We start from the raw sequence: 24745 nt of genomic DNA on the forward strand, positions 1-24745 counted from the left end.
TGGGCCATCCCCCAGGTGAGGTTGGGCAGTCTGGCTGGGGCTAGGGCCGGTCAGGAGATCCCCTGGGAGTTGACCAGAGGCTCCCCGGTGACCGTGGGGATGAGGGAGCGTCTCCTGGGTTGGGAGATGCTGTGGGGAGAGGACATGGGGGGAGGCTTGGGTGTGCCCCTGAAGGTGGGGTGATCATGGCCCCGGAGCTGCCCCACCAGGAGCTCCCAGAACAGGCTCAGAGCTTGGGGCTCGGACTGGCCGGACCCCACCGCTGCCTGGGGCTCCAGCTCCTGCTGCTCCGGCCCTCCTAGTGGGGCGGGTGTGCACTGCACCCAGCAGGCCCGTCTGGGAGACCCCGGCTCCAGGTGGGACTTCCTGACACTCAGGGAGCGCGCCCGTGTCCTTGGCACCCACTCCCAGCCGCTGTAGCTCCGGGGCCGGGGTGTGGATGTGGCTGCGGGGGGGCTCACGGCCTTACCGGGAAAGGGGGCCATGCAGCTGTACACCTCATTCCGGCTGCCCTCCCTGCTCTGGCTGGTGGGAGACGCCATGACACCAGCTTACTGAACCCCTGCAGCCCAGTAGTGTCTGGCCCCACTCAGGACCCCTCCCCTGCCACCTTCCCTGACTGAGCTCCTCCTCCAGTGCTGGGCCTGTGCAGCCTCAGCTGGGCCCTCGGGATGGAGCTGTTACGCCAGCGGCTGCTGGAGCCCAGAGCAGGGACTGTGGTCCCTAGGGCCCAAGTGAGCCACTTCTGGAGTCCAGGTGACCCTGACGGGGACTGATGTCCCCAGGACACGGGGCTGCCTCCCCCAGAGAGGGTGTCCCAGCCTCCTGACCACCCAGTGTCTCTGAGTCTCTGAGAAGAGTGGGGGGACTCTCTCTGGTCCCCTGACCTCCCCAAACCAGGAGAGGCAAGGGGATGCCCCAGAGGGAGGCAGACACAGGTGGAGGGGACGTTAGCCAGAGCAGCCCTCCTGGACCCCCACTGCCCCCTCAGGCTTGGCCGAGCCCATGGGGAGGGCCCTCCTTGTGTGGTGTGTTGGGGTGGCCCCTTGGTGCCTGGCTGCTCTCTGGGGGCTCAAGGACTTTGTGAACTGGCTCAAAGGGATATTGATCCGAGCTCGAAGGTGGCCCTCCCAGGCCGGGCCCTTCTGGCAGCTCCAGCCCTGCTCTGCCCCTCACTCCCATCTCTCCCACCTCCAACGCCAAGGGCTTTTGTCCGCCTACCCCCACCAACCCGTGGCCTCCAGAGCTGGAGGTGAGGAGTTGCAGCTCCGGGAGCTGGGAGTGCCCGGGAGCCCAGGGTGCTGGTGGGTGGGCGGGGGCTGAGCTTCACTTTCCAGGGACCACAGCTTAACTCCAGGAGCACTGCTGGGACCGGAGGCCTGGGGGAGCTGGGGCACGGGCAGGGAGGCCCTGAGTCCACATCCCTGCTCCATTCGAGCTAACCCCAGGTCCCACTGAGCAGCAGGGTGAGATCCTCCCACAGCCTGGGCCTGATGTTCCCGCCTCCCCCGCACAGCTCCCAGGGGACCTAGTGGGAGACACGAACGTCCGTGCGGGCTGTCGGCCCCCTTGCCTTTGTTCCAAGGCCCCTGACCACCCCCGCCCCGCCCCCCATGTCGCCCTGCTCCCCTTCCTGAGCTTTTCATCCCCCTAGTCCCTCGGATAGTCCTTTCCCCACTCTGACCTGCAGTCCCCCTGGCCGGCAGGACCCCTGTGCCCCTGAGCCAGGCCACTCGTCCCCCTCACGCTGCACAGGCTCTCCAGCGCCTACCACAGTGCTCTGTCGGCCCTTGCCGTGTCTGCTGCCAGCGGACAGAAGGGTGGCCCGCCCCCCCCCCGCCCCCCCCGCCCAGCACCTGGCACGCCGCCGCTGTCTGAGCTTGGCTGGGTGACGGCTGCTGCGTTCTCGGGGCCGACGAAGTGCTTCCTGGCCCCAGCAACAGCCCTGTGGACGGGTTTCCTATTTGCAGCCCGGGATCCGCTTCCTGAGGCTACGACGAGTCCCACAGACCACAGGGCTGGGAAACAGCCAAGACCCATGCTCTCCGTCCTGGAGGCCGGAAGCCCCAGTCAAGGGGTCGCAGGGCCGTGCTCTTTCTAGACACTCTGGGGGAGGGTTCTTCCCGCGGCCCCGGCCTCCCATGCTTGTCCTGCGTGTTGGCCGTGGGGGTCACCACGACGTGGCCTTCCTGTGTCGTCTTCTGTCACTGAGAAGGACACCTGCCATCGGATCTAGGGCCACTCTGATCCAGGATGATCTCCTCTTCAAGTTCTTACCTTAATTCCTTCTACAAAGACCTTATTCCCATTCTGAGGCTGCAGACGGGCCTCTACCCAACCCCTCCCAGGGAGCAGGTGCAGGGAGATGCGGGCGCTTCCCCAGACCCTGTCTGCCCGGGCCACAGGATGGCAGTGAGCCTGGAGCTGGACTTTGACATCACTGCCTGTTCTGAGAACCGGCTCTAATGAGGAGACATCACTGGAGTGGTCTGGGCTCCGCGGCCAGTGTGTCCCGGGGGCAGCGCGGAGGGCGCGGACGGGGAGGCGTGTGGCTCCTGGGTCTCTGACCCCCACGGGGAGAACCCAGTCGTGCGTCCAATGTGTAGCCCCGTGAGCCAGACTCTGTTTGTGGGCATTTATCCCGAGGGGGAGAGAGTCGGACACACGGGCCGCAAAGATGTAGGGAAGTAAGATCAGCACAGACGGTGCACTCGTAAAATAGCGAGGAACCTGGGAAAAAAACTAAACATCCCAAACCAGGTGACTCGTCCATGAAACACCACGCTCCCAGGTGGGGTCGCCCGTTTCCACTCATTGTCGGGGAGGGCACCGCCCACGGGGCCGGACGTGGGGCGCGGACCCCTGAGAAATAGGTTCGGACATGGAGCAAAAGGATCCTGTGAAGGATGTCTGGCAGCAAGTCGAGAGACGACCTCGCGAGGGTTACACAACAGGGTCTTCTTTGTTTCTCTTGCTTTTTCAGAGTTTTCCAAATCTGCTACAATGGATGTTTGTTGTCACATCATTTCTTACGGTTTAAGCAACAGACGCCCATGATGACAAATCCCTCAGCCATCCGTGGGGGCACTTGTTTGTCCAGACTGAGGCCAGGCAGACGGGTGGGCGGCTGGGGAGGGCCCGGGGGCCAGCGGTCCAGAGCAGGGCGACACTTGGTTCAAAGGGAGCCCTTAGCATAGAGGTTTCCGGAAAGAAACAGGGCAGCTTGGGGGCCAGACCGGAGCCGGAGCTGTAAGGCCAGCCTTCAGACGGGGCCTCCCCCTGCACGTGGAGCCCGCTCCTGCCACGGGGCTGCCGTGCGGGGCCGGGACCACACTCGCCGTTGGCCCTGGGCAGAGCCAGGCGCCGCTCTCACGGCTGCTGGCTGTGGGTGCCCCACGGGAGCCCGGATGCCATGGCCACGGGAGAGAAGGGGGCCCCCCGCTCAGGGGCCTTGAGAACAGAGCCCCTCTGTCTCTCCCTCCGGCCGGCTCCCCCAGCCATCAACCCCAGGTAGGACCCTTGGGGAAGGGACAGAGGGACCTCATGGGAGTTGGCGGCGCCTGGCAGGGCAGAGCCTGGGGTGCCCGCTCCCCGCCCTCACCTGTTCACTGAGCTTTTGGGGTCCCAAGCCAGTGCCCAGTGTGGTTGGGACTCAGGACAGTGGTTACTTGAATTGGTGGGTCTGTCTGGGCCCCACAGATGGGGGTATGGGCTGCACGGCCGCACACACCCTGCCTGGCCCACTCCCGTGCTTTCCTGGGTGATGGCAGGCAGACGGCCGCGCAAGCGGACTCAGGACCAGGAGGTCCGTGTGCTGTCAGTGGGGAGGCCTGATAACCTGGGGCTGTGGGGCTGGGGCAGGGACCCCTGGGGAGGGACAGCAGGGAGGGAGCCCCAGGCATCCTGGCGTGTCTTGGTTTGGGGAGCTCAAGGTGGGGCACATTTGTAGCCGAGACAGGTGTGGGGTCCTGGGGCAGCAGCCCTCTGGGGGCCCAGGAGTCCCCTGACGCCAGAAGGGGACCTCACCCTTCACCCTATGGGAACCTCGTGCCAGGGCTGTCCCCGGGGTCTCTCCCCAGCTGTGCAGACACCCTCCCCCACACCTCCAGTGTCTGGACTGAGACAGGCTCTGAGTGCCGGGGGCAAGGCTGCTTCTGCAAACGGCAAGAAGGTTGTTCCCCCTGGTCTTTAATGGCATGCGAGGATCTGGTGTGGGCTCTCTGTACGATTGAAGGGACCATCGCCAGGGGGTGAGGGCACCTCCGGCCCCCACAGCGCAGACATCAGCCCTGGCCCCTCCCCCAGCATCTCCCAGACCCCATTCTAGAGCATTCTCTGTCTGCACTCCCGAGCTCCTCTGGTCTCATTCCCCGTCACACCACATCTCCTGAAAGAACGGTAGGGCCCCCCCGTTTGCCCCCTGCCAGTTACCCTTCACTCCTTACCACTACTCGATAGGACGGCTTCGTCCAGGGAAGGCCCCAGAAACCTGAGAACCCGGCCCAGAGGCCCCCTCCCCATCCTCCCTCCTGGACGGCCCTCCCCTCTGGGCCACCGGCCGCGCCAACACCCGCCCCCCCCCGCAACCATCTTGTCCCTGGTCCGTCCTGGCCACGCGGCCAGGAAGGGGTGCTGGCGAGGGTGTCAGGAGAGGGACGCGTCCACAGCATGCCGGCTCGTGCTCCAAACCCAGCGTCCCCCCACCTCTCCTCACCATGGCCAAGGTGTCCTAAACGGGTCTCAGACTCCGTGCCCCCAGAGCTCGTATTTCCTCCCGCTGGCAGTTACTGCTGCGCCATCTGGCCCATGTGCGAAAGAGGGATGAGCCCCGTCTTCTTCATCTGAGTGTGGAGCACGGCCCTGCGGACACGCACGGGGAAGCCCTCAGGACTCCAGACTAGGCCGGGGCGCTCCTTCCTGCTCACAGGAGCAGTGATGGGTGGGGTGCTCCTGTTCCCGTGGAGGTGGGCTGCCTCGGGAGCCTCTGTGGCTCTCACCCACCCTTCGGGGGATATCTTAGGGATCCCCAACCTGACGCTTCCAGGGCAGGTGGCCTGAGGGCTCTGAGGGTCAGCCCGGTGACTTGGCCCCAAGCCACAGGCTGCATCCGTGCCATCAGCGTCCCAGATCAGGGGCCCCGACAGGCCCGGAAGCCTGGACCAAGTCTTCACCCCCTCCTGGTCCAGCTCAGAGGTGGTGCTGACAGGTGTTTGGGGGAATACGTGACCTCAGTCGGACACGAACGAAAGAGGTAGCCTTCTCTCTGACGGCATAAAGGGTTTCTCCAACCGGCACATACTCACTGACCATCTGCTACGTCCCAGGCTCTGATCCAGACGCCTCCCAGAGCACTCAAGTCCCCGCGTGGGTTTATGACACGGAGGGAGGGAGGTTGGGAGGTTGGGAGGGATGGTGAGCAGGAAACCGGGCTCCGCTGCGCACAATTGTCGTATGAACTGCAGACTGGACCAGGGTGAGCAGGGGCGAGAGGGAGGGGTCCGTGCACCGTGCACAGTCAGGGCTTCATGAGCCACGGAGCAGGAGCCAAGGCCACGGGGGTGGGGCGGAATGTTCCGGAAGAGAACACAGAGACCCGGGAGGAAGACCACAGCGACCGTGCCGGGTGGCGTCCGGAGCTGCGTGAGGTCAGGATGAGGACTGGGGCTTGGGACGAGATGACATGATACACCTCAGGAACTGCATGGAACTCAGTGTCCGTTTCCGGGACTCCCTGAGCCTCCATGTCCCCATCTGTAAAATGGGATGACAGGGCTTCCTGCCCACTGGGTTGGCATAAGGATTACCGGAGGTGACCACATCATCCAGCCCCTGGCCCACCCCCTGGAGGGGACATTCAGTGTATCTAGGGAGGTGCAGGGGTACACATACTGAGTTTCAGGGGACTGTCACAGAAGCCCCCTCCAGCCGGAGCTCTGCAGGCGACCCAGCCGAGGGGCTATTCCCACGCCCTGCCCTGTGGAGCCAGGACCTTTGGTGTCTCCGTCCTGCAGGTGGGAAAAGAGCTCAGATGGGAAAGGACTTCCCTGGCCCGGCTGCCCGAGTACCAAGTCTAGATGGTTGACCACCAGCCCCGTGGCTCAGGATTATTCGTATGCCTCCCGGGGCTTGCTGGGAAGTCTTTGCAAAATCCTCCAGAGGAGACCGGTCCTCAGTCAAAGTTCTTTGGGGGTGAATGGCGGAAGCCCCTAAGGCACACCCAAGGCCACGGGGCCTCGGGTGGCCATCAGGGGTGGTTCCATCGAATCTAGAACATTCCCCGCTCTGCACTGAGGCTGCTCTCGGTTTTTTGTCCATAAAATGGGGACAACAGGGCTCAGGCTCGTTGAGATGCTGAAATGAGGGTACATGTGCAGAGCGCTCAGCGTGCCTGGCCCAGAAAAGTCCTGGAAAGTTATTCCATTCTTATAGGAGGACCGCCAAATCCAGGGGGAGTTCTGAGGGGCACAGTGACAGAACTGGGCGTGTGTCATATGCTGGAGTTGTACCCCACATTACTGGGGTAACTGCTGCCTGAGTGCAGGTTTACCTGCCTCACCTGGGGCCTTCCCTGGACTGTGCGGGCTTACCTGCCTCACCTGGGGTCTTACCTGCCTCACCTGTTTGGGTCCAGGAGCTCAGGCTCCACCCCCTGCCCTCTCCCATGTGTTTCTGGGAGCGGCGGGGAGTCCCAGGCATGCTCTGCCCGAGCTTCGTGGAGGTCAGCAGCCATGCCTGGGGCCCGGGAGCTCCAATCAGCCTTCTGCCTGCTGGTGGACGGCGCGGGGTTCAGACGGCAGCAGCGAGCAGCCCCGCTTCTGCCTGGCGACCCCATCACACTTTCCCTGGGGTACCACCCTAGTTAGTCTCTGCCCCAGTGCTGACGTCCCACGGGGACCCCATGACAGGTGTTCCATGCTGCCTTCCGTCGCGCTGCTTCTGCCAGTTCCCGAGGATGCGGGGCTGTAAGGTAGGGATGAGGTGCGAAGGTCATGGGCATCACATGGGGGATGGGAAGCCTGGGGTATGGGGACCCCACGGGGGCCGGAGCGAAGGTCGCAGTGTCTGGGCTGAATGGGCTGCGGTGCACCACGGGTCCGGTTGCATGAGCCCTGAGGACACCCTGGGGGCGGTCATACCTTCTCTTGGCTGCAGGGAAACGGAGCTCCCCGCACGGCCCCGGGGCAGGAGGTGGGGAGTGTCAGGACAGCGTGCCAGGGTGGTTTGGTGCAGGGTTGGTGCTCCGAGCTCCGCGCCAGAGCCAGACTTCCCAGCCAGCCCCGCAGAGGAGACACCCCGCCGTGCAGGGGTCTGGGGAGGGACAGGGCCATTGGCAGCCCAGGACAGCATGGCCCAGGTGCTGGAAGCAGACAGGCAGCAGCAGAGTCCAGGGCGAGGGAAAGAGGGCATGGAGCCCCCTCAACCATGGGGTGGGAGGGACCCCGAGAAGCTCACCCCACGCAGGGCTCCTCCCCTCCTGCTCCTTCGGAGGGGCCTCAGGGACCCCTGTGCTCCTGGGCAGGGAGGCTCAGTGCGCTGTTACAGCCCCAGGAAAACAAGGCAGCAGGAGAGACACCGAAGTTAGGCGCATGGCTGGCATCTGGACAGGGAGGGGCGCGGGGAAGGGAAAGGGAGGGCGTCCCGAGTCTAGGCTAGGGCTCAGGGCTCACCGGTGAAGGGAGCCGCAGCAGGAGACCCGGGTCCCACTCCTGGACCTTCGCCCCTCTGCTCTAAGCCCTGGGTTACCCCCTTGGCAAACGGAAGCCCTCGGAGCAGCACGAAGCCGTCACCGTGCCTTTCGCGTGGAGCTGCTCTAGACCCCCGAGGACTGGGCCCCGGGCTCCTGAAGGGCTCCCTGCAGCTGCTGGGCTGTTGTGCCGAGCATATTCAGAATAACAAGAATCAGAGTGTTTCTTGCCCAGAGGCTCGGGCCTCTGTCCAGTCCGACGGGGACAAGGGCGCAGTGCTGTGGGGTTGGGCAGCCTGTCCTTCCAGCAAAGCAGAGGCTGGGACAGGGGACATGGGCACCCTAGAGGTTCGGAGGGGTCGGCTGAATAGCATGGCCAAGGCCCCAGTGTGGAAGGGCCGTGCAGAGTCATCCCTGCCCTCAGGAGAGGACACGTCCCACCCCGTGTCCACAGTTCAACGTTCTCTGCTTCGGGGACGCAGTCAGCACATAGGAGCTCGGGCTCCATCGTGAGGCATGGCTCAGAGACACGGGCTGGCTGCCATCCAGCCATGTGGCTCCGTCTGAGGCCCTGGGACCATCACAGTGCCCGCGACATCGCACATCAGAGAGGTTCCCGTGGGACGATCAGGTGTGTCCCGCGCCCCGTGTCCTGCTGCCCTCACCCACACGCAGAGGAGCGTGCCAGAGGGTGGCACAGCCGGGACCGGCACGGAAAGACAGAGGGACTCCAACAGACTTGTGCCCAAGCTGGAGCCTCAGGTCCCAGTGACCTGCCAGCCTGAGCGCGTCTGAGACCAGTGTGGCTGTTCCTCCCAGACTCTTTGGGCCCCTGGTGGCCGGTGGGGCTGGGGCCGGTGCCAGGACAGGGTGCATGAGGTTTCGCCGGCTGACGCCAGCCCCATCCCCCCCATGTAGTTGCCCGCAGGTGTGCAGGAGTCTCAGGGAAGGAGGTTCGGGGAGAAGACCATGCTTCTCAGTAGATGCTGGACTCCCTACGCGGGATCCACGAGGCCAAAACTGTTCTCGCAACAAAGCTGAGGCCTAATGGGCTGTTTCCTCACACGTAGGCGGGCTTCTCCAGGGGCCACGTGATGCCACATGTGGGGGCGTGTGCTGAAGGTGGCAGAACTTTGTCCTTGTGTTTGACACGTGTCTCGGTTCTAAGTTCAGAGGCGGTCGCTGTCGGCGGCTGTAGCCCACGTGTGCCAGAGCTCCTGGGGGATCCCCGTGGTCTGTCTGCGTGGCGAAGCCCCAAGAGGCATCGCGGGCTGCGCACGGGGCCTGGCCAGCCTCCTTCAGAACTGCCGGCCACGTCTCCCCAAACTCTGGCACCCAGGTCTGTGCCTGAGGCTCCCAGACGCGCCTTCTGGGCCTTTCCCGTGCCACGGGACTGGGTTCTGTGGGGACGGCGGAACTGAGCCCAAGGTTTACAGTTTGGGTCCGATTCCCACCGGGGACCGACGTGGCAGGGCTGTTGGATGTTCGGTACAGAGGAGGCATTCTTGATTTCCTGGGGCTGTGCCTGGGCTGGGGGGGCGTCCGGGGGCCATGGACCCCAGAGCGGAGTGTGGTGCGGGGGATGTGGGCGAGCACACTGACACGGTAGCCCCTGCAGGTGGGGGAGGAGGACCTGGAAATGAGGCCCAGAGTGAGGCACACTGTCGCGGGAGGCAGGAGAGCCTCTTCCAAAGCCATGGAGCTGTGCATCCTCGGGCAGGTGGCTTCCCCTCTCTGGCCTCCGTCTCCTCGGCTTATACAGTGGGTGAATACTGGCAGCTACGTTTTGGGTAGTTGTGGGTCCTCGTGAGGTGTTGGGTCAAAAACCGAGCTTGGGGTTTACAGGATGGAGGCCCTGGGGAGCTCAGGGTGTGGACTTGGCAGGGGGCCGGGTTGCCGACTGGGGCTGCTTCCGTCTGCCCTTGACACAGGCCCTCCCAAGCGTCCAGGAAAGCCGGGCTGCGCTGAGAGCTAGTTTTTAGACCGCTGTCAATGATGGAAGGATCCCAAGCCGGCTGGGGCAGCAAGGGAATGACTGGGGGTGGTTACAGCTGGCGGGAATGTGTCACAGTCTTACCGGGTGCCCCGAGAACGCTCGTGAGTGGAAGGTGTGGGGAGAGGCGAGGGCGGAGGAACAGGATCAGGGCACCCATGTCCAGAAATAAACAATGAGTATGCATGGTGTCGGGGCTCAAGGCAGGCCCCCGTCCCCCGCCTGGGATGGTGCCTTTTCCCTCCTGCCCAGGAGGACACTGAAGCCCATAGGGTTGAAAGTCAAAGGGCTCCCTCAACCAGGGTCTCCTGAGCACCCTCTGTCCCCGACCCCCAGGACCCTGGATGGTGAGGAGCTCACAGACCACGCGGAAAGCTGGCCAGAGGGTCCAGCATCTGCACAGTATGGTGCTGGCCCACTAGGGGGTAGGTGGGCAAGATGTGCACACGGAGCACCCCCCCACCCCCTCAGGGGGAGGCCAGAGTTCTCAGCATGGCCTTATCCGCGCCTGTCTCTCCATCCCTCCTCCCACCACACTGGTCTCGCTGCCCCTGAAGCTACTACGGGGCCTTTGCACCTGCTCCTTCACTTGGGACACAGGCCCCAGACCTTCCCTGGCCACTTCCAGGCTTTGGGGACATCGTCTTCTCAGTGGGCCCCCAGACAGCTCTGCCTTTTCTCCCCGGGGCCATTTTTCCTCTTTTAACACCCCCTACCTGGTATCCACTTTTGCTACCTTGTACTGTCTGCCTTACGTCGCTGGAATTTAAGCTCCCGAAGGCCAGGGACCTGTGCCTGTTTGGTCCAGGGGGAGTTGGCCAAGCCCCATGGGTGAGCAGGTGCTCACGGACTGTCCGTCCAATGGAACGGACAAAGGAAGGAGGGAAGCTGACCCTGTGTGCCCTGTGCTGCACCCCCCCCAAACACCACCTCTGGAAAGCCAGATCTTCTCTTGGGTCCTTCTGGCTCCATGGAAAGCCTGCCTGAGAGGGCCCCTCCCCAGACCCTGTGATTTGGTCTGTGTGTTCGTGCAGCTGATGCTTTCTCCATGCAGCTACATGTCTATACCTTGTGGCAAATTGCCAGCTTTGTGCTAGAGTCCCGTGGGGAAGGTGGGGTCCCCGCTGGTCCGGGTGATGGGGGCTTCTGCTGCTCCGGCTGATGGGGGCCCACCTCTCTGGGTGATGGGATGCCCACCACTCGGCGATGCGGCTTTAGGTGATGGGGTTTCCCGGGGCTCTGGGTGATGGGGGCTCCCACTGCTCTGGGTGATGAAGCCCACTACAGGTGCATTCCTGCCCCACCCCCTCACCAACTGTTCCCAGCTGGGTGGCTCTAGGGACAATTCTTTTGAACCTCGCTCTACATCGTCGGCTCCCTCTTGGAAATGTGGGTAGCAACAGTCCCACCTCCCCCAGGGTTCAAGCGGAGACGGCCCCACTTGGGACTCAGCGGCGAGTTGTATTGGCTGCTGACCCCTTCGAGCTCAAGGGTCATTGGCAAGACGGTTTTGAAAAACAGTGGGGCCATACGGACATGTGGTGCCTTCTGGGAATCTCTCCTGAGGACAGAAACTCAGATCTGTGTACCAAGACATCCATCACGGCATTTTGGAGGGGCAGTCAGGAAAAAAACAGCATTTCTTTAAAAAGTAGTCTCACGCTGAGCGTGGAGCCCAACATGGGGTTCAGACTCCTGACTCTGAGATCAACAGTTGGACACTGAACCAACTGAGCCAGCCAGGCGCCCCCCTAAAATGGCTTTTTTTCATAGAATGTCGAAGGACTTGGGGAAATGCTCATCATATACAAAATCGAAAGGATCTAAGCTTGCGTACGGAATCAGGCCTGATCTCTGTTCTTAAAACACACACGCAGAAGGAAAGATGTGCCTCTGAGGGCTCTCCGTCCCGGCCGGCCCCCGACTCCTCCAGGAACTCCGGAAAACAGGCCAGGGTATCTGTACGGATCTATGTTCCAAGAAAACTTGGGAATTCCAGAGGACGCCATGGTGTATACGTGTGTATATTGGTGTGGGTTTGCACAGATGTCTGTGCACACACGTGCCTGTGTGTGTGTTTTCCAGATGAATGTTTTAAGTCAGGGTTAGCCAAAGGGGGTGTGGGCTCATTTCTCCATTCTTCCGCCCAAAACAAGGCCCGTTCCTGTTTTGGGGTTTTGCATCGCTGGCTTGACTTTCTAAACGGAGAGCGGGCCAAGTGCTGTTCTCTGCGTTCTGATCCCCGCCCCCCACCCCGCCGTGCTCTGCTCTGTTACACGTTCGTCTTCTGGCTTCCTCCATCGTCAGCTCCCTCTGCTCTGCGAGGCTCCCCTGCCCACGGCACACGCCTCTGGATGGAGACGGGAGCCTGCCGTCCACCGGAAACGTGGTAGCATTTCAGGGAGCCCGTGCAGGGAAGGGGCCCCGTCTCCCATGAGCTTGGATGTTCGCGTGCGCACTCAGACTCGCAAGGAGAACGCTGATCTGTGAAGGGACTTTGTCCCCCTCTCCCAGCCCATCTGTCCTCCCCTGTGTCTGCTCTCCCCGCCCCGTCGGTTCCAGCCCTTAAAGCGCTCTTTGTGGCTTGGCCCCATCACCCTATTTATAGCTTTCTGTGGTTGGCACGTGTGCCCATGCCTCGCGTGTGCGGGGAAACCTCCGGGCCCGGTGCTGTGCGGGCTCCTGGCCGGCCGGGCGACTCGGGGAGCAGGCTTCCATCCTCGGGCATGCGGGGACCTGCCCGGAAGGCCTCCAGTTGGCACACGGAGGTGCTGCGGGGCCCCAGGCGATGGGGTGCACAGAGGGACAGGAACGACTGGGTTTCTTCTTGGGGAGGCCCTTCCCCCGGCGTCTGAGGGCAGGTGGGGTGGGGGAGTGGGTGCTGGGTCTCCATGGAGACAGGGGCTGGGGGCTAGAGCAGGAGGACATCCGTCCTTCTGTTCCCTGCCGGGTGGGAGGGCCGCACGTGCTCAGTGGGGGCTGTCCCCTTCTCCCCAGGGTGCCGCCAGGCCTGGATGAGTCCGTGCCACAGCTCCTTGCTGTCTCAAGGAGACCCCACACAGGGCAGAGCTGGGAGCCCCAGGACGCTGGCCTAGCACCTTTCGGTGGTTCCCATCGGCCTGCAGAAGGTTCTGGAAGAGCTGGTGACCGTCCCCAAGGGTGTCCATGGGCCACAGCAGGGACTGCCCGGAGAGGCCAGGCCCGCCATGCTGCAGTGCAGGCCGGCCCAGGAGTTCAGCTTCGGCCCACGGGCCCTGAAGGAGGCGCTGGTGTCCACTGATCCCACCCTGCAGCAGCGCTACGTGGCCACCTTCACCCCTGCCGAGAGGCTCTTCCTGGCCGAGGCCTACAACCCCCAGAGGACGCTCTTCTGCTCCCTGCTCATCCGCTCCGCCTTCGATTGGCTCCTCAGCCGCCCTGAGGCCCCCGAGGACTTCCAGACCTTCCACGCCTCCCTGCCGGCCCGGAGGCCGGGCCTGGCCCGCAAGCACATCTACTTACAGCCCATAGGTACCAGGCTTGGGGGGCCTGTGGGGGTTGGGGGAGGCAGCTCCGAGCCAGCAGGGCCCCGCGGGGAACTTGGACTCTGGATCTAGGTAGGGACTCTGTGTCCAGAACCCAGGTGGGCCCTGCCGGGAACGGGACAGCGCCGGGGGTTTGGATGTGGGGGTGCGGGCCGGCAGAGGGTACTGGGGCAGGTGAGGACCTGGCTTTGCAGAGGAGGAATAGGCAGGAGAACCTTCATGTCCCGCCTGCCCTGTGGGACCAGAGGCCCACAGGCACCCCTCCTTCTCCATGGCCCTGCAGCTATGCCTGGAGATGCTACCTCCACCCATCGCTCCCAAACCATGTACTTGGCTCCTTGTCACCTGCTAGTGACTCCCCAGGGCTTCCTGTGCCCATGCGAGCAGATCACGGGCACCTCGTGAACGTAGTTCTGGATCTGAGGTGGCCCGGGGCTCTGCATTTCCATCCAGCCCGTCCCAGGCCCTCCAGGGTGCCACCCCGGGTCTGTGCCCCTCTGTCCTCCTGCAACACAGCCTGGTGGGGGCTCGGCAAAGGGCACCTCGCCCGCCCGGCCTCACCGGCACCCTCCCTGTGTCCCACTCTGCTCCTGCCAGGCAGGTTTTTTGCAGCATTAATCCCGAGGGGCCTCTCTGACCCGCCTCTGCTGCCCCCTCCCTGCCAGCCTTATGGGCTGTGTGACCCTGGGTGAGTCCCTGCTGCCCTTCCTGGAGCTCCCTTGCCCCCCAGACTTCTTATCTTTCCTCTGGGCATTGGCCTTTCCTCCATTTTTCTTTGTCCCTTAAAAAATGTTCCAGCCCGACTCTGGAAAGGCAGGTCCCTGTCAGCCTTCTTGGACCAGTGGGGATGGGACGCTGGGGGAAGGGGTGCTGGACTACTGGGTGCTGTTGGGGGCACTGAGGTGCTGGTGGGGATGCTGGACTGCTTGTTGTGGGGGGGGGGTGCTGGGATGCTGGCAGGGATGCTGATGTGCTGGGTGCTAGCAGGGGTGCTGGCAGAGGTGCTGTGGTGCTAGCTAGGGGGCTGCCGGGGGTGCTGGGGTGCTGGCAAAGGGTTCTGGGTTGCCAGCAGGGGTGCTAGGGTACTGGTGGGGGTGTTGTTGGGGTGCTAGTGGGGGTTCTGGGGTACTGGGTACTAGCAGGGGTGCTGGTGGAGGTGCTGGCGGGAGTGCTGGGTGATAGGGTTGGTGGCTGGGGTGCTGGGTGCTAGCAGGGGTGCTAGAGGGAATGCTAGGGTATTGGCGGGAGCTGCTGGGGTCCTGGCAGGGGTGCTAGGGTGCTAGGTGCCAGCAGGGGTGCTAGCAGGAGTGCTGAGGTGCTGGCGGGGTCTGGGGTGCTGGGTGATAACAGGGGTACTGGTGGGGGTGCTAGGGTGCTAGAAAGGGTGCCAGTGGGGGTGCTGGGGTGTTGGCAGGGGTGCTGGGGTTCTGATGGAGGTGCTGAGGTGCTGGTGGGGGCACTGGGGTGCTGGGTACTAGCAGGAATGCTGACGGGGTGCTGGGTGCAAGCAGGGGTGCTGGGTTGCTGGGTGCTAGCAGGGGAGTGGCAGGGGGTGCTGGTGGGTGTGTTAGGGTGCTGGCAGGAGGTACAGGGGTACTAGTGGGGGTGCTGGGTTGTTGGGTGCTAGCAGGAGGCCGGCGGGTGGTGCTGGGATGCTGGCGGGGGTGTTAGGGTGCTAAGTGGGTGCTGGGGTCCTAGTGCTGGTGCTGGGTGATAGCAGGGGTGCTGGTAGGGGTACTCTGGTGTTAGCAGGGGTACTAGTGGGGATGCTAAGGTGTTGGCAGGGGTGTTGGGGTGTTGGCAGAGGTACTGAGGTGCTGGTAGGGGTTTTGGGATGCTGGGTGATAGCAGGGGTGTTGGTGGGGGCCGCTGGGGTGCTGGCAGGGGTACTGGGGCACTGGCGGGGTTGCTGAGTTGCTGCGGGGTGGTGGGTACTAGCTGGGTACTACCAGGGGTACTGGTAGTGCTGTCGGGGTGCTGGCAAGAGATGCTAGGGTGATGGTGGTGTTGGGTGCTGTTGGGAGTGCTGGGGTGCTGGGTACTAGCTCTGTTGCTGGTTCAGGTGCTGGGTGCTAGCAGGTTTGCTCGGGTGCTGGCAGGGGGCGCTAGAGTGCTGACAGGGTTACTAGGGCACTGGTAGGAGTGCTGAGGTGCTGGCAGGGGTCCTGGATTATGGGGTACTAATAGTGTGGTGGCGGGAGTGCTGGGGTGCTGGTGGGGCTGCTGAGGTTTGCCAAGGGTAATGGTTGCTGGTGGGTTGCTAAAGTGTTGGCTGGGGTGCTGGGTGCTGGCAGGGGTGCTGGGTGGCTGGTGGTGGGTGCTGGGATGCTTGCTTGGGTTTAGGGTGCTGGTGGGACTGCTGGGGTGCTGGGTGCTAGCAGGGCACTGGCAGGGGGTGCAGGGATGCTGGCAGGGCTGCTGGGGTGCTGGTGGTGGGTGCTGGGATGCTTGCTTGGGTACAGGGGTGCTAGTGGGTCTGCTGTGGTGCTAGTGGGGGTGCTGGGTGCTGGCGGGGGGCCTGTGGTGTTAGAGGAGGTGCTGGGGTGCTGGTGGGGTTGCTGGGGTGCTTGGTGTTAGCAGGGGGCTAGCGGGGTTGCATGGGTGTTAGTGGGGTTCTGGAGTGCTGGGTGCTAGCAGGGTGCTCATGGGGGGTTCAGGGATGCCAGTGGGGTTTTAGGGTGCTGGTGTGGTGCTGGGGTGCTAGTGGAGGTGCTGGGGTGCTGGATGCTAGCAGGGGTGCTGGTGGGGTATGCTAGGATGTGGACAGGGTCTTAGGATGCTGGGGTGCTGGTGGGGTGCTGGGGAGCTGGATGCTAGCAGGGGTGCTGGTGGGGCATGCTGGGATGCTGGTGGGAATGTTAAGGTTCTGGAAGGAGGGTTTGGGGTGCTAGCGGGGGTACTGGCTGTGTACTGGGTGATAGCATGGGTGCTGGTGGGGCATGGTGGGGTGCTTGTGGGTGTGCTGGGGTGCTGGCAGGGTGCTGGTTTAGTAGCAGGAGTGCTGGAGTGCTCGGTGCTAACAGGGATGCTGGCGGGAGGTGCTGGAATGTTGGCGGGGGTGTTAGGGTGCTGGCTGGGTGTGCTGGGGGGCTAATGAGGGTCCTGGTGGGGTTTCTAGTGTGCTAGTGGGGGTGTGCTATGGTGCTAGTGGGGGTGTTGTTGCTGACAGGGGTTCTGTGGTGCTGGAGGGGCACCACCACTGTGGTTGCTGAGTTGCTGGCAGGAGTGGTGGGTACTAGCAGGGGTGCTAGCGGAGCTGTTGCGGTGCTGGCGGGGATGCTGGGGTATTGGCGGGGTTGCGAGGGTGCTGGTGGGGGTGCTGAGGTGCTGGTGGGGGGTGTTGGGGTACAATAGGGTTGCTGGGTGCTGGCGGGGTGCTGGACATTAGCTGGGCTGCTGGCAGGGTGCTGGGTGCTAGTGGGGTTGCTGAGGTGCTGGCTGGGGTTGCTGGGGTGCTGGCAGTGTGACTAGGGCTCTGGCAGGAGTGCTGAGGGGCTGGCAGGGGTCCTGAAGTGTGGGGTACTAACAGTGGTGGTGGCGGGGATGCTGGAGTGCTAGTGGGGTTGCTGGGGTTTGCGGGGTGTTGGTTGCTAGCAGGATGCAGAGATGCTGGCTGGGGTACTGGAGTGCTGGGTGCTGGGTATTAGCAGGGTGGTGCAGGGGTGCCGGCACCAGCACACAGCTGGTGTTCGGATGTTGGTGGGGTGTTAGGGTGCTGTTGTGGGTGTTGTTGTGGGTGCTGGGTGCTAGCAGCGGTGCTGGCAGGAGGTGCTGGGATTCTGGTGGGGGTGCTAGGGTGCTGGTGGGGGGGACTGAGGTGCTAGTGGTGGTGCTGACATCCTGAGTGATTGCAGGGTGCTGGTGGGAGTGCTGGGGTGCTGGGTCATAGCAGGGATGCTGGCGGGGTTGCTGGGTGCTAGCAGGGGTGCTGGTGGGTGTGTTGAGGTACTGGTGGGGGTACTGGGCTGCTGGGTGATAGCATGGGTCCTCATGGAGGTACTGGAGTGCTTGTGGTTGTGCTGGTATGGTGGCAGGTGTGCTGAGGTACTGGCGGGTGGCTGGGGTGTTGGGTGTTAGCAGGGGTGCTCTGGTTCTGGCGGGGTGTGGGAATGCTGGGGTTCTGGCAGGGGTGCTGAGGTGATGGTGGGGATGCTGGGTGTTGGGTGCTAGGGGTGTGCTGCCGGGTGGTGTTCGGATGATGGTGGGGGTGTTAGGGTGCTGGTGGGATGTGCTGGTTGTGGTGTTGGTGTGCTGGGTGCTAGCAGGGTGCTGGGGGGGCGTTGGGTACTAGCAGGTTTGATGGTGGGGGTGTTGGGTGATAGTGGGGTTACTGGAGTGCTGGTGGGGGTTGCTGTGGTGCTGGCGGGGTGCTGAATGATAGCATGGGTTCTGGGTATGAGGTTCTGTGTGCTACTGAGTGTCCTGGGGGTGCTGGAGGGCCTGCTGGGTGCTGTCAGAGTTCTGGGCGCTGGAGGTGACACTGGGTGCTGGCAGGGGTGGTGATATGGGTACTGGGGTGCTGGTGGGGTATTGAAGTGCTGGTGGGGGTTCTGGGATGCTAGTGGGAGTGCTGGGGTGCTGGTGGGTTTGATGGGGTGCTAGTGGGGATGCTGAGGTGCCCTGAGAGTGCTGCAGTGCTTGTGGGGGTGCTAGGGTGCTGGGTGCTATTAGGTCCTGGCGTGGGTACTAGGGTGCTGCATATTAACAGGGATGCTGGTGGGGTGCTGGGGTGCTGGTGGAGGTGCTGGGGTGCTAACAGGTGTGCTGGGGTGCTTATGGGGGTGCTGTGGTACTAGGGGGTGCTGGGAGCTGGCAGGATTGCTGAGGTCTAGTGGAGGTGCTAGGGTGCTGGGTGCTAGCAGGGGTGCTTGCTTGCGGGGCTGCTGAGGTGCTGGTAGGGGTACTGGGGTGCTGGGTGATAGCATGGGTTCTTGTGGGGGTGCTGGGGTGCTTGTGGAGGTGCTGGGAGGGGTGCGGAGGTGCTTGCCAGGGCGCTGGGTGCTAGCGGGGTGCTGGCGGAGGTGTTGGGATGCTGGCGGGGGTCTTAGGATGCTGGTGGGGTGCTGGGGTACTGTGGAGATAGTGGGGGTGTTGGGTGCTGGAAGGGGTGTTGTGCTAGAGGGGATACTGAGGTGCTGGTGGGGGTGCTGGGTGCAGGTGTGGGTGCTGAGGTGCTGGTGGGGGTTGCTGGGTGCTGGCAGTGTTGCTAGTGTACTGGGTGCTTGTAGGGGTGCTGATGCTAGTACAGGAGCTAGCAGGGGTGCTGGGATAATGGATGCTAGCAAGGGTGCTGGGTGCTAGCAGGGATGCTGATGGGGTATGCTGGCATACTGGTGGGAATGTTAGGGTTCTGGTGGGAGGGTTTGGGGTACTAATGGGGGTTCTGGGTACTAGCAGGTTGCTGGAGGGTGGTGCTGGGATGCAGATGGAGTTGTTAGGGTGCTGGTGGGGGTGCCTGGTGCTAACAGGGTGCTTGTGAGGGTGCTGAGGTGGTGGTGGTGCTGCTGGGGTGCTGGGTACTAGCAGCAGTGCTAGTGGGGGTGCTGGGTTCTAGCAGGTCTGCTAGGGTGCTGTTGGGGGTATGGGGGTGCTTGTGGGGTACTGGGGTACTGGCAGCAGTGCTGGGGTGCAGGAGGGGTGCTGAGGTGTTGGCTGGGGTACTGGTTTGCTGAGTGTTAGCAGGGGTGCTGGCAGGGGTGCTGGCAGGTGGTGCTGGTGTGGGTGCTGGGGTGCTAGGTGCTAACAGGGTGCTGGAGGGGGGCACTGGGTGGCCTGTGGGCTGTTAGGGTGCTGGTGGGGATGCTGGGTTGCTGGCGGGTGTGCTGTGGAGCTGGTGGGATGTTCAGATGGTGATGGGATTGCTGGGGCCTGGGTACTAGCAGGGGTGCTGGCAGATAGTTCTGGGATACTGGCGAGGGTGTTAGGGTACTGGTGGGGGTGCTGGTGGGAGTGCTGGGGTGCTGGGTGCTAGCAGGGTGCTGGTGGGGTTGCTGGGTTGCTTGTGGGGGTGCTGGCTGTGTACTGGGTGATAGCATGGGTGCTGGTGGGGTGTGGTGGGGTGCTTGTGTTTGTGCTGGGGTTCTGGGGGGGTGCTGGTGTGGTGGCAGGGGTGCTGGAGTGCTGGGTGCTAGCAGGGGTGTTAGTGGGAGGTACTAGAATGCTGGCAATGGTTTTAGGGTGCTAGGTGGTTGTGGTGGGGTGCTAATGAGGGTGCTGGTGGGGTTTCTAGTGTGCTAGGGTTATAGTAGTGGGGGTGCTGGTCGCTGACAGGGGTGCTGAGGTGTTGGAAGGGGTGCTGGGGTGCTGGTGAGGGTACTGGGGCACTGGTGGGGGTGCTGAGTTGCTGGTGGAGTGGTGGGTACTAGCAGGGGTGCTGGTGGGGCTGCTGGGGTATTGGTGGGGGTGCTAGGGTGCTGGCGGGGGTTGCTGGTATACAAAAGGGTTGCTGGATTCTGGTGGGGGTCTGGGTCCTGGTGGGGTGCTGAGGTGCGGGTGGGGGTGCTAGGGTGTTGGGTGCTAGCAGGGGTGTTGGCAGGAGTGATACGGTGCTGGGGGTGCTGGGTGATAGTGGGGGTACTGAGTGCTGGTGTGAGTGCTGAGATGCTGCTATGGGTTCTAAGATGCTAGCAGGGGTCTGAGGTGCTGGCGGGGTGCTGGGGTGCTGGGTACTAGCAGCATTGCTTGTGGGGGTTCTAGGTGCTAGTGGGGTTGCTGGGGTGCTGGAAGAGATTCTGGGGTGCTTGGAGCCATCAGCGATGCTGGAGTGCTTGGTGCCTGATGGGGTGCTGGCTGGGGGGTGCTTGGGTGCTAGTGGTGTGTACTGGGGTATTGGCGGGTGTTCTGAGATGCTGGCAGTGGTGCTGGGGTGCTGGGTACTAGCAGTGGTGCTGGCGGGGTGCTGGGGTGCTGGGTGCAGGCAGGGTGCTGGCAGGGGTGCTGAGGTGCTGGCAAGGCTGCTGGGGCATTGGTGGGGGTGCTGGGTGCTAGCAGGAGTGCTGGTGAGGGTGCTGAGGTGCTAGTGAGGGTGCTGGGGTGCTGGTAGGGGATGCTGGGTTACAAATGGTGCTGGGGTTCTGTTGGGGTGCTGCAGTGCTAGTGGGTGTGCTGGGTGCTGGTGGGGGCAGGGGGTGCCTGCGGGCAATGCTGGGGTGATGGTGGTGCTGGGTGCTGGTGGGGGTGCTAAGGTGCTGACAGGGGTCCTAGGGTGCTGGGTGTTAGAGGGGTGCTAGCAGGGATGCTGAGGTGCTGGCAGGGGTGCTGGGGTGCTGGCAATAAGCTGGGTTCCTGGCGGGGTTGCTGGGTGTTAGTGGGGTTGCTGGAGTGCTAGTGTGGTTGCTGGTGTGCTGGTGTTAGCAGGGGTGCTGGCACGTGTGCTGGGATGCTGGTGGGGATGTTAGGGTTCTGGTGGGAGGTGCTGGGGTGCTTGGTGCTAGCAGGGTGCTGGCGGGGGTTGCTGGAATGCTGGTGGGTGTGTCAGGTGTCTGGTGGGAGTGCTGGGGTGCTAATGGTGGTGCTAATGGTGGTGCTAGCGGTGTGCTGGGGTGTGGGTAATGGTGTTAGGGTACTGGTGGGGTTGCTGGGTGCTAGCAGGGTGCTGGCAGGGGTGCTGGCAGGGGTGCTGAGGTGTCAGTGGGGTTGCTGAAGTGTTGGTGGGGGTGCTGGGGTGCTGGGTACTAGCAACATTGCTGGCAGGGGTGCTGGCAGGATGTGCTGGGGTGCTAGTGGGGGATGCTGGGGTGCTGATGGGGTTGTTGGGGTACTGGTGGGAGTGCTGAGATGCTGGCAGGGGTGCTGGGGTGCTGGGTACTAGCAGTGGTTCTGGTGGGATTGCTGGGGTGCTAGTGGGGGTGCTGGGGTGTTGGAGGTATTGGTTACTGGTGTGGTGCTGGGGTGCTGGGTGCTCGCAGGATGCTGGCAGGGGTTGGGGTGGGGGAGTGCTAGTGGGAGTGCTGGGTGCTAGTGGGAGTGCTAGGGTGCTGGGTACTAGCGGGGGTGCTGGCGGGGGTGCCAGATTGCTGGTGGGGTACTGGAGTGCTTGGTGTCAGCAGGGGTGCTGGCTGGGTGTATGTCCTTGCTGGTGTGGGTACTTGGTGCTGGGTGATAATGTGGGTGCTAAGGTGCTACATAGTAGCAGGGATGCTGGTGGGTTCCTGGGTACTAGTGAGGGTCCTGGGGCACTTGCTGAGGTGCTGGGGTGCTGGTTGTGTTGCTATGGTGCTAGTGAGGGTATTGGGGTACTGGCAGTGGTGCTGGATGTTGGTGGGAGTGCTGGGCGCTGAAGGGGGCACTCGATCCTGGCAGGGTTGCTGGGGTGCTGGTGGGTGTGCTGGGTGCTAGCAGAAGTGTTGGCAGGGGTGCTCAGGTGCTGGCAGGTGGTGCTGGGATGCTAATAGGTGGTGGTCCTGGGTGCTAGCGGGGATGTTGGGTGCTAGCAGGGGTGCTAGTGGCAGATGCTGTATGCTGGTAGAGGTGCCGTGGTGCTGACAGGAGGTTACTAGGTGCTGGCTGCAGTGCTGGGGTACTTGCAGGGGTGCTGGCTGGGGTACTGGTGCCTGTAGGGGTGCTGGCAGGGTGCTGGATGCTAGTGGGGGTGTTGGGGTTCTGGGGCACTGGCTGAGGTGCTGGGGTGCTGGTGCTGGGGTGCTAGCAGAGGTGCTGGTGGGTGCTGGGGTGTGGTGGGGGGTGCTGGCCAGGGTGTTGGGTTGCTGGGGGCTGGGGTGCCTGGCACTGGGGGTGTGCTGGGTGCTGGGGTGCTGTGTGTTGGCAGGGGTGCTGGGGGTGCTGGGACACTGGTGCTGGGGTGCTGGGGTGCTGGGTACTGGGGGGGGTTGCTGGGTGTGACTGGTGGGGGCCCGGGCGGCTGATGCACTGCCCCGCCCCCAGATCTGAGCGAGGGTCCGGCGGGCAGCGGTTTGCTGGAGCACCTGAGGAACTGCACGGAGGCCTTCTTCTTGGGCTTGCAGGTCCGCTGCCTGCCCTCGGTGGCGGCCGCGTCCATTCACTGCTGCTCGCGTCCCAGCCAGGACTCGGACAGGCTCCAGCTGCACACAGGTGGGCAAGCGCGGCGGGGCGCAGCCTCTGCCACTTTGCATGGGGCCCTTTCCAGGAGGCAGAGGAGGGCGGGAGGAAGACCCCCCCGGGGGAAGGCAGGAATCCCTTCCCCCTCTTTGCTGGGGGAGCCTCTATTTCCCAGCCTTAGGCGGGGGAGGGTGGGGCAGAGTTGCCTTCCCTCTCCCGCGGGTGTGGGGCGGGACTCCCAGCCCCGAGTCCACGGGGAAGCCCCAGGGCGCGCCAGGCCAGTGAAGCAAGCCCTCCTCCGGCTGCTCGCTGCATTGCACGGCCTCGCTCCAGCCTTTAGTCTTGTGTGCGTCCAGAAGACCCCTCCCTGCCCCCCGCAAATCCCCAGGGTTGCTGGCAGCTCAAGAGCGGCGGGCGGGGGAAGGGGTGTGTGGCACAGATGGACCGGAGCCTCTCAGATGCATGGGACAGCCCGACACAAGTCTAGGGGCCCCCAGCAGGGGCAAATGCCATGTCTGGGGTGCACCGGGGTCTTTCGTCAGCGGCGGGAACCCCCAGCGGTGCTCTTCCTTCCCACTCGGGGCTCTACCTGGATGTGCAATACCTCCCCTGTGCGTTTACCTCCCCTCGGTCTGGTACCTTCTTGGTGCCCCTGACCGATCCCCCCCACCGCACCATGCACGCCGTGACCCCGTGCCCCGAATTCTGCATTTCACTTCTCCTCTTGTGCATTTCTATAGTTTCTCATGGATTCTTTCTCAAACCATCAGTGTCACTTCTAAAAATACCGACTTCTGCTGGAATTTAAGCTCTGTATTCAAACCATGAACGGGGCTGCTGGGAGGGCTGCTTCCACCACCTGGAGCGCGCCCGTGGTTCTCTGCTCGCTCTGTCTGTCGGCATCTCTTGTTATTTTTCATCGTTAGCCATCTTAATTGGAAAGTTAGTTTAACTTTGAGAAGAACTCGTGGCCTGGGACGATGTGATCGGCTCTAGGGAGGCTTCTGAATGTCCTCTGCCAGGTACGGGCAGGTGGTGCCCGAGACAGAGGTGGGCAGTTTTTCCGGGCCACCCACGGCCCTGGGAGTCCAGCCTGCACTCCCCGCACCCGGACCAATCCCAGAAGCAGCTCAGCCTTAAGCTTCCTGCTCCAATCCTCTCCCCCCATCCCTGTTCTGATTTCTCATCAGGTCTCTGGTTTTTCTTAAATCCTGTTTACGGAGGCATAATTCACGTGTAGGGAAATTGTCCCTTTGTAACAGCTCTGTGAGCCTTGACGACCACACCTGTAACCTAGTCGCCACCGTGACCAGGAGAAAAGTTTGCTTTGAACCCCCCCTCCCCAGGATGGGCTTGGTGTCCCCTGTGGCCATCGCCACCCTACCTAGGACACTTTAAGAAGCTTTTTTGCGTTTCACTCGGCTTATCTGGTTCTCCTCGGCAGGAGGCGAGCTCACAGTCCCCAGTGTGCATTAACAAGGAGCCCATTACGGGCACAGACTTTTCAGGGGGGCAGGGAGTTCTTGGCTGGGGCATGTGCTGTCCTGATGCTGGTGGGTCCTTCCTGTGTGCCAGGTTTCAGGTTTGGCCACTGAGACCCTCTTCTGGTCCTAGACCTTGCTGGCTCTTTGCCCCTGCCTACGGGACACAGCCCTGCTCGAGGCTTGGTCCTGGACTGCTGGTCTCTGCCCACCACCATCACCTTCAGGTCTCTCTGATCCTCTCTGCCTCGTCCTCTGAAGATCCTAATGACTGCCCTGAGCCCACCCAGAAAATCCAGAGTAACTTCTGGTTTTTAAGGCTTTTAATTTAATCATGTCCACAGCATCCCTGCTGCTTTATGAGGCAGCACATTCACAGGCCCTGGGGACTCGGATACATGGGTCTCTGGGGCTCTTGCTGTATCTGGTGGCTGCCGGGGCACTGTCCCCTGAACACTGGTCCCATTGGTCAAGTGGCCTTCCTGGCGTCCCCACTGGGATGTATCTGGGCCTCTCAACTACCCCATCCGAGCCAGCTCTTCTGAGTTTTGGAAATGGAGACCCTGAGGGCCTGCTCACGTGACCCTGGCTGCCTGACCCTGAGGCCCAGGCCTGTGGCTCCTGCTCTGTGTTGTGCAGTGTGGCTGCTGGGACTTCCCACCTCGGACCATAAGCTTCTTGTGGAATGTGGCCAGCTTGTACCTGACTTAGGGAGGGCCTGGCCACAGGCAGAGGAAGAGAACAGCCCGGAACCTGGGCTGGGGAGACGGGGGCCTGGCCGCCCCCTCACCGCCCCTCGGGCCCTCTCCCCTTGCAGACGGCATCCTGTCTTTCCTGAAGAACAGCAAGCCGGGGGATGCGCTGTGCGTGCTGGGCCTCACGCTGTCTGACCTGTACCCTTGTGAGGCCTGGAGCTTCACCTTCGGCAAGTTCCTTCCAGGCCACGGTGAGCCGGCGCCCCAGCAGCCCCTGCCCCAGCCGTGCTTAGGGGTGGGTGGGCGCACCCTGGGGTGCAGGGGTGGGGCAGCAAGTCCATGCGAGCCCC

General features: G+C 63.0%; 1 protein-coding gene across 5 annotated transcripts in view; it reads left to right on the forward strand.

The window, feature by feature from the left end:
- Positions 1–24745, forward strand: part of AMZ1 (archaelysin family metallopeptidase 1) — a 30286-nt gene that overhangs the window by 777 nt on the left and 4764 nt on the right. The window contains exons 1-4 of one of the 5 annotated variants that reach the window (XM_082714232.1): positions 3227–3249; positions 12675–13187; positions 22085–22252; positions 24518–24646. In XM_082714232.1, coding sequence (XP_082570358.1) covers positions 12884–13187; positions 22085–22252; positions 24518–24646 — 601 coding nt within the window. In that variant the 5' untranslated portion in view covers positions 3227–3249; positions 12675–12883. Of the gene's footprint in view, positions 1–3226; positions 3250–11616; positions 11633–11864; positions 12064–12341; positions 12446–12674; positions 13188–22084; positions 22253–24517; positions 24647–24745 lie in introns of those variants that run through there. The other 4 variants (XM_082714233.1, XM_082714231.1, XM_082714230.1 and 1 more) reach the window with 4 other exon arrangements.

The sequence above is a fragment of the Mustela nivalis genome (assembly GCF_964662115.1).
Source record: "Mustela nivalis genome assembly, chromosome: 19".
Lineage (NCBI taxonomy): Eukaryota > Metazoa > Chordata > Mammalia > Carnivora > Mustelidae > Mustela > Mustela nivalis.